Source organism: Piliocolobus tephrosceles, chromosome 4, assembly GCF_002776525.5.
Source record: "Piliocolobus tephrosceles isolate RC106 chromosome 4, ASM277652v3, whole genome shotgun sequence".
Classification (NCBI taxonomy): domain Eukaryota; kingdom Metazoa; phylum Chordata; class Mammalia; order Primates; family Cercopithecidae; genus Piliocolobus; species Piliocolobus tephrosceles.
The window spans coordinates 63,339,126-63,347,870 of record NC_045437.1 but is presented as its reverse complement, the minus strand read 5'-3'; the positions used below and the strand labels follow the sequence as shown (position 1 = coordinate 63,347,870).

Sequence of the window (8,745 nt, the reverse complement as noted above, 5' to 3'; positions counted from 1 at the left end):
TGCCTATTCAACTCTGTTGGGCCAGGATGTAGACCTTTCCAAATCACATGACCTTCTCCCTGTTGGCACAGTCAATCATATCTGAAAATGACAATATATGGAAATAATTAAATAACAAAGAAGAGAGATAAACAATGTCAAGTGACTTGGGCAGTAGCCAGGAACTGAGAATGTTAAAAAATATTTTGCAGAAGATTGTACATTTAAAAGCCATAAACTGTGACTGATCATAGGAATTTATTTTTAAATAGGTTTCATTAGTTCAAGTTAGAATGACAATAAATGTGAAGAACATGTCTGGGATGTGGTTTTTTGTTGTTGTTGTTGTTGTTTGTTTTTTGTTTTTGCTTTTATTCAGCAAAGCATACTTTTTTTTTCCAAAACATAAAATCACTCAGCAAAAAACCAACCAAAGAATAGTAACAAAAAAAAAAAACAGCGCACATGCCACAAAGCAAACCAAACATAGCTCAGTTTGCCTACAGATAACATATTTTGTCTTTTAATTTTGGCATGTCGAAGTCACAGAAACTCACAGACTTAATATGCACACCCAAAGATTCTAAGTGCTTATTTAGGAAGTATCTTTATTTGGAATAAAGAATTTCGAGTTATAAAACTGATGGCTTATAGAATGCAGTTTACTAAATTGGTCTTCGTTCTTACAAACTAGAGCAATCTTGTTCTTTGAGAGCTGAGAATATATATTCATCTACATTTCTGCCTCGAGTGGCCCACAGTTAATTTTCATCACTGGTGGGGTGGGCAGAATGTTCACTCTCTTCTGCTGCTGTGCTGTGTCTTCGTTGACTTGGAATAGCAGGAAGCACTCGGTTTGTCCGCAGAGGTTCTCCAGATAGAACTGGGGAGAAAGAATAGAATGAGAGACTTTCAAGATTTGCTTCTCTCACAGGAAGGCGGCAGGAGAATTGTGTTGTGTTTTAGGAGTGGAGGCATTTCTAAGAAGGGTGTCTTGGTGAGAGCTAGACTGCAGAGAGAAGCTGTGTATGCATTTCTTGTATATATATCTGTTCAGACTTGCCACATGAAGTCTGGGATTTCAAATATGCCCACACAGAAGACTGTACCAAGTTTGATCAAACATGATTGGGCTGTGCATGCCTGGCAGAGCTTTTCCTTGGGGTGGAGTAGCTGTTGATGTTCAACAACTGCTCACAAGGCTCTAAAGAAGGCCCAAGACATTTGTACTGTGCTTTTATGCAAACCTCAAAAGGCTCTCAGGCTTCTTTTAGGAAAAGCACTGTAGGCCCTTTCATTTCTTTTTTGTAGAGCTAAGTTGATCAAAGATCTTTATCTTTCCTTCTCTCCTGAAACTTAACTGTGAAAAGCAAAGCTCTTGGGCCCTGCCAAAAAAACTTCTCTTTGGGTTCTCCAAGCTCCATCAGCATTCAAGACTGAGTGGCTCTTTCCTTAACTAGATGTTTTTGTGGCTACAGTTCTGCTTAAAGACAGATTCCAGCTTGAATTTCATTCAATGATAGAATTGACACCATCCAAAATGTTCACTTTACACACATCTGTAAAGGGCAGAGGAACTGATCTGTCAAGGAAGAGGTCTTGGTTTCTGCTACTAACTCTCTGTGTGACCTTGGACATATCCCTCTACCTCTTAGTTTCCTTATCTGCTAAAAGACAGAGTTGTACTAAGACCCTATAGTTCATCATTTTAACCTAAAGAGTTCTAAAGCTCTTGGTTTGTCTCCTTCAAATCCTAGCCTGGGGAGAAAGACATACTGGATATATACTCTGTGCAAACAGTGTGCCAAATGTTTTACATATGTTGTCTCATTTAGTACTCCCATAAATCTTACTAGGATGGCACTATCGTTATGGACAATGAGGAAACTAAAGTACAGAAAGGTTGAGAAACTTATCTGAAATAGGACAGCTCCTAAATCATCTAACCTGCACTTAGAAGGATGTGGAGGTGGCCGGGTGCGGTGGCTCAAGCCTGTAATCCCAGCACTTTGGGAGGCCGAGACGGGCGGATCACGAGGTCAGGAGATCGAGACCATCCTGGCTAACACGGTGAAACCCTGTCTCTACTAAAAAATACAAAAAAAAAAAAAAAAAAAAAAAAAGAAGGATGTGGAGGGGCTGTGTGTGGGGTGTATGTGTGCATGTGTGTGTTAAATGCAGTGGGGTGCAATTGGAAGAAAAAAAGAAAATAAATTAGAATCCAGTAAGTATTGCTTATTTCATGAGGCAGTAGACTCAGTGTTCTGTAGTTTTGTTTCTGGCCCTACAACGGGAATAATAATAAAACTTGCTTTATTATTATTATGCTTCAGAGTATAGATATGAGAATATTCAAACTCAGAATCTCTGGGTGGGGGACCCAGGAATCTACTTCACAACAAACACCCGAGGTAATACTTAGGCATACTCAAGTTTGAAGATCACTGGCCCAATGGAGTATATTAACATTTTATATTAGGAGAGTTTTTTTATATAAAATATTATAAAATAAATCAATAATACCAAGAGTAATCCTGATGAACTGAATTTTTTTTTTTTTCTGCTTAGGAATGCATGGACTGTAAGTACAGAGGTGATGTACATTTCTACCTGTCCAGTATAGTAAGGAAACTGATATCAAGAGGCCAGTCTTAAAAGGGAATTTTTAAAGCACCTTCCTAAAGACTTTAAATAATACATGTAAAAATAAACTGTTTATTGCTTCAATAGTTCAAACACAAAAATTCCTAAAGGGAGGGAGTATTCTTTTTTTAAAAAAATAAGCATCTAAAAAAAACTTTAAAGATGGTCTCTGTTTTCCTGTAATTTATAAGTGTTGGCACCTGATGTTCCTTTGAAACATGAAAGTATGAAAGTAGGGCTGGGCGTGGTGGCTCACGCCTGTAATCCCAGCATTTTGGGAGGCCGAGGTGGGTGGATCACTTGAGGTCAGGAGTTGGAAACCAGCCTGGCCAACATGGCAAAACCCCATCTCTACTACAAAAAAATACAAAAATTAGCCAGGCGTGGTGGCAGGCACCTGTAATCCCAGTTACTTGGGAGGCTGAGGCAGGGGAATCGCTTGAACCTGGGAGGCGGAGGTTGCAGTGAGCTGAGATCCTGCCATTGCACTCTAGCCTGGGTGACAGAGCAAGACTCCGTCTCAAAAAAAAAAAAAAAAAAAAAAAGAAAAGAAAAATGAAAGTAAACTGAAATAACATTTACTTGTGTCTAGATGTGTTAACACTTGCAAAGGAAGATGTGGAAGATTCATAATACTTACATTTTTGATCTGGTAGGGGAGCTAGGTTGTTCCGAGTGAAAGGAAGATCCCTGATTTTGTGTCTGTTCGGGGAAAGATGCTGAAAATTTTGTCCTGAAGATAAAACATATTTGCGTCAATCACTTGAGACTCAACCAAGTGCAAATTACAGAATGCAATGGATAAGAGAATCATCAAAGTTGTTACAGATCACTAAATTTAAGGCGGTAATAGTAACAATGAAAACAATGATAGCTATACTTTATTGCATTTCTGTTATATACCAGTCACTGTTTAAATGATAGAAAAAGGTACTAGAAATCATTTCTTGAGTGTACTAGTTTAAGCAAAATTTTATAAAGAAGCACAGTGGGTTACTTACCCCATAAAAGTTAAAGTTGAAAAAAATGAAAATAATATACATATGGCATATCTTATCATATATTCATCAAATCTTTGATGAAATGAGTGGGTGATGAGTAGAGTATTTTCTTCTAGAAGAGAGTTTCTCAATCCTGGTTGCACATAGGAATTATCTAAGAAGTTACGAAACATACTGCTGTCCTGGCCACATCCCAGGTTATTACATTGGAATCTCTGGAGATGGGGCATGGTGTCAGATGTTTATCAGCTCCCAGCTGATTCAAGTGCAACCAGGATGGAGAATCATTGGCCTGGAAGACAGAATGGGGTGGATGCACTCGGGAAACCTATTCTCTAACTTGGACAGAAAGCAATGGTGTATGCGTGGACCATGTGAGCCAGCTCTCAAGAGCTGATGGTTACGCTTTCAGAAATTTTGTGAACTGTTTGACATCACACTAGTGTCTTGAAATCAGCCATGGTGGGTGTATTTACACTGTGAAAAATCAACAAGCACAGATTTTTCTCCTGGAAAGCCAGCTGGTAAACATTCATCAATGTACTACTGACTTTAAGATATGGATGTTCGATACCTGAAAATAGAAGCGGACACACAAATATGACTTAAATCCATTTTAAAATTGACTGGATGGTGTCATGAATAGGAGCTTGGTTGGGCTCTTGGGTCAAACAGAATTAGGCTTGATTGCCTGCTTCCCCACTTTTTAGTTGTATGACCTTGGGCAAATGACATAACCTCTGAACACCTCAATTTTTTCGTATACAAAATGATGAAAATAATTCTATGTCTTTTCCACTTGTCATGAGGATTACATTGGAGAACAAGAGTGAAGCATTTAGCTTATAGGGTAAAGTACTCAATAGACCTTAACAAAAAAAGATTATTTGAACTTTTGCCCATCAGCCTAGTAAGAAAGAACCAGAGTTGCTACGACAATGCTCCTAGAGTTTAAGGGTCTTCTGTTGGAGCAAAATAGCATAAGAAAAAAAGAAAAAACAAGAGGATTAGCCAAGATCCACCTTCCATCTGTTTAGGTGAATCTTATGGTGGATGGTCTGTGCAGAAATGGCCACCTCAGCAATGTTAGTTGATGGAGATTAAATCTCCAGTCTCCCTGGTGGATATTTTGCCATTATATTTTATCCTATTGAACACTGAAGGTCAAATAACTTCAGGAGCTATTATTTACAAAGAAAATAATCCATGTGTAGAATTATCATTAAAATTTATATTAGCAAATAGCTTATTTATCCATGAACACTTGAGCAGATATTTGTAAAACCAACAATGAGATAATGACAATTAAGAGTTATGTTTATGGAGCACTTACTTTTGTCAGGAATAGGGATAAATGCTGTAGGCATAATCTTATATAATTCTGACAATCACTTTTTCTTGTGAGATAGATTCTATTATCATCCTCATTTTACAAATGAGGACCTTGTGACTTCGAGGAGTTCTAAAAGTGCTCAAGTCATATGCTAGGAAGAGACAGAGCCTAGACTTCAACCCTATAGGGCTGCCCCTGTAACTTCTGTTATTCTGCCCCCTCTAAGCAGATGGGAGAAGTGGGCAGAGAAGGGTTGCAGCAGTGACTTGGACATGAAGGGGAGTTAAATTTTATTCCATGTTGGCATTTTGCTCAGTTTTCAGGGACAGGGTGGAGCTGTGCTTAGCCCAAAGCTGTCTGGTGCTGCAGGCAACTGAAGGGAGTGTTCAGCTTTGGGGACAGGGTCAAGGACCACTGTCCTAGGAAAAAAGGATAGGAAATGTTTTCACAGTTACATGATGGAACCAGAGGTGACTACAGCATTAATAATAATAATAATGATAATAATAATAAATAGATAATTCAGCAATCATCCATTGAGCACTCATTATATTCCAGACCCTAGAGTACAAAGAGGAGAAGGCAAGGTGTTCAGGAAGGGATTGCAATTAATGTGGGAGGAGACACAGGTAAACATTTGGTTTTGAAGCTCCATGAGTAGTGCTGTGATAGAGTTTGTGAGGGCATTGCAGAGGAAGGAATGGTCCAGAGGAGCTGACGTTTTCTTGGATCCCACAGACCTTGTTCCAATATCTCCTCTGACACTTCCTAGCTAGCTCTGTGACCTTAGGCAGATGAGCTAACCTCTCTGTCTCAATTGCTTCAATTATAAACAGGATAAATTCTCTCCTGCAATGTTGTGGAAAGCGAAGTGTGTAGGTGTGTAGGTGTTTTTGGAGACAGTGTCTTGCTGTGTTGCTCAGGATGGAGTGCAGCGGTGCCATCCTGGCTCACGGCAACCTCTGCCTCCCGGGTTCCAGCAATTCTCCTGCCTCAGCTTCCTGAGTAGCTGGGACTACAGGTGTGCACCACCACACCAGGCTAATTTTTGTATTTTTAGTAGAGACGGGATTTCACCATGTTGACCAGGCTGATCTTGAACTCCTGACCTTAGGTGATCCACCCGTCTCAGCCTCCCAAAGTGTTGGGATTACAGGCGTGAGCCACTGTGCCCGGCAAGGTGGAGCTATTCTTATTAGGAGTCCTATGAAAGGACCATATTTCCTACAGAGATCAGGGTGACCTTCACATATTATAGAAGGTGAGTTTTGAGCTGGTTCTTTTTTTTTTTTTTTTTTGAGACGGAGTCTCGCTCTGTCACCCAGGCTGGAGTGCAGTGGCGCGATCTCGGCTCACTGCAAGCTCCGCCTCCCGGGTTTACGCCATTCTCCTGCCTCAGCCTCCCGAGTAGCTGGGACTACAGGCGCCCGCCATCTCGCCCGGCTAGTTTTTTTTGTATTTTTTAGTAGAGACGGGGTTTCACCGTGTTAGCCAGGATGGTCTCGATCTCCTGACCTCGTGATCCACCCGTCTCGGCCTCCCAAAGTGCTGGGATTACAGGCTTGAGCCACCGCGCCCGGCCTGAGCTGGTTCTTAAAAGATTATAGGAATCAGTCAAGCACACAGCGGAGAGAACCCAAAATAATAACAAGAGCCAAGATGTCATAGAATGAAAAGGTATGAAATTGTCAAGAAACTGAGACATATTCAAGGAACTGCTGAAGAGGCAGGGGTGGGGATTTGAGATGGGCGGTGCAGAAGCTGAGAATGACCATGCCGTGAGGGCTTTGTTTGCCCGGTTTAGAACCCTGGCCTTTGTCCTGAAAAGATGCAAAACCTTTGATGGGTTTAGACAGAGGTGTCACAGGATCAGACCTAACCAGCCAGAAGAGTGCATTGTTGCTGAGATAGTCTAGAAAATTCTAGAGAAGGAAGCTCTCTTTTGCAGGAGAAAGGAAGCGCACACTCTTTTACTTTTCTTGTGATGGCTTATAAATAACCAGGCTGGCAGACAACACCACAGAGCTTTCTGTTCCATTTTCTCTGAAAGCTGCCTGCAATGAATTAAGTTGATGTGCTCCAAATTCCAACTCTCTAGGATAAGTGCTTCATTACCCATCTTGCTGCATCCAACCCCTGACAGGTCTCAATAAATGTTAAGCAATAATCATTACAGCTAAATGTTCAGGGCTGCTGATGTAAGCATTGGATAGTGGCTGCCCGGAATTTTAACAGCAGCACTGCTAACCCATAGCAGTGGGTTATTTCTACCAAACCCAGGGCAGGAAAGGAGGAAATCCAAAGATAAAGGGACTATCCAAGATCAAGTCAGTGCTACAGTGGGATGATTTATCCAACTGCTTTACCACATTAAACTTTCACATAAAATATTGAGAGCTCAACGTAGAAATCTAAGTTTCAACCCTCCTAGATTAACAACAACGACAACACCCACTTCACTGTAGTGCAGAAGCCTCAGTGATCTCAAAACAATTATTGTTAAAAACGTTCACAAAAATAAAATCTGTAAGGCTAGGAAAGGTTTTTTCTTTTTCTTTTCTTTTTTTTTTTTTTGAGACAGAGTCTCGCTTTGTCACCCAGGCTGGAGTGCAGTGGTATGATCTCGGCTCACTGCAACCTCTGCCTCCTGAATTCAAGCGATTCTCCCGCCTCAGCCTCCAGAGTAACTGGGACTACAGGTGCTCGCCACCACGCCCAGCTAATTTTTGTATTTTTGTATTTTTAGTGGAGATGGGGTTTCACTATGTTGGCCAGGCTGGTCTCAAACTCCTGACCTCAGGTGATCTGCCCACCTTGGCCTCCCAAAGTGCTGGGATTACAGGTATGAGCCACCATGCCCAGCCGCAATTTATAATCCCAGCATTTTGGGAAGCCAAGATGGGTGAATTGCTTGAGGCCAGGGGCTCTAGACTAGTCTGGGTAACAAAGTGAGACCCTTGTCTCTACAAAAAAATGATGACAAAAAAATTAACCAGAGGAGGAGGTGTGTCTGTAGTTCCAGCTACATGGGAGGTTGAGATAGGAGGATTGCTTAAGCCCATGAGTTTGAGGCTGAAGTGAGCTATGATCAAGCCACTGTACTCCAGCCTGGGTGACAGATCCTACCTCTCTCTAAAAAAAAAAAACTCTCCCTCTCTTTTGATAAATTACTATGATAAACACTCAGCAATTATTTAATGTATGATCAAATGACTAAGCTCCTTTCCATTTTTAAAACCCTATGACTGTATCTAAACATGACAAGAAAGTTCATTAAAATCAGTTGCAAAAGCATTTTAGTAAATTTACACCCCTTAAAACTGATTTATAGGCTGAAGACACTTGGGAAATTTATCTTATCATGACTCAGTTGCCTAGAATGGCTCCTAGTTATAATCAGCACTCAGAAAAATTGGCTGAAAAAAAGTATTTGATATAGGCCGATTCCATTGGAGAATTTCGCCTTTCCCTTTCTGTTATTCTGCTGCCCCAGGATTTTTCTAGTTATTTCATTGTGTAAGTGAGCAAATCCCCAAACCACGTTTATTGAATTTCCTTTTATTTCAAATCAGATGGAAATTTTTGGGTGGCACATGTGTCAGAATGTACTAATTCTCTATCCAATATCTACTCCCTCACTTAGAAACAGAAATCCAATTTTGGAGGGAGAGCAACATGGCCAGCTAAAAGACGCTAAAAGACTCCTTGTTGATAGTTGTGAACATATGACCAAAGTTTAGGCCAATGAGACGCAAGCGGAAGTGTGGGACTTAAGCCAGATGAGTTCTT

The 8,745-nt window shown here is 40.7% G+C and overlaps 1 protein-coding gene across 1 annotated transcript in view; it reads right to left on the bottom strand.

Annotated features, from left to right (window-relative positions):
• Window positions 1–218: 218 nt before the first annotated feature.
• Window positions 219–8,745, bottom strand: part of ANKRD55 (ankyrin repeat domain 55) — a 129,696-nt gene continuing 121,169 nt past the window's right edge. Inside the window, exons 11-12 of the mRNA XM_023210435.1 lie at window positions 3,263–3,355; window positions 219–862 (exon numbers count right to left, since the gene is read on the bottom strand). Coding sequence (XP_023066203.1) covers window positions 741–862; window positions 3,263–3,355 — 215 coding nt within the window. The 3' untranslated portion in view covers window positions 219–740. The remainder of the gene's footprint in view (window positions 863–3,262; window positions 3,356–8,745) is intronic.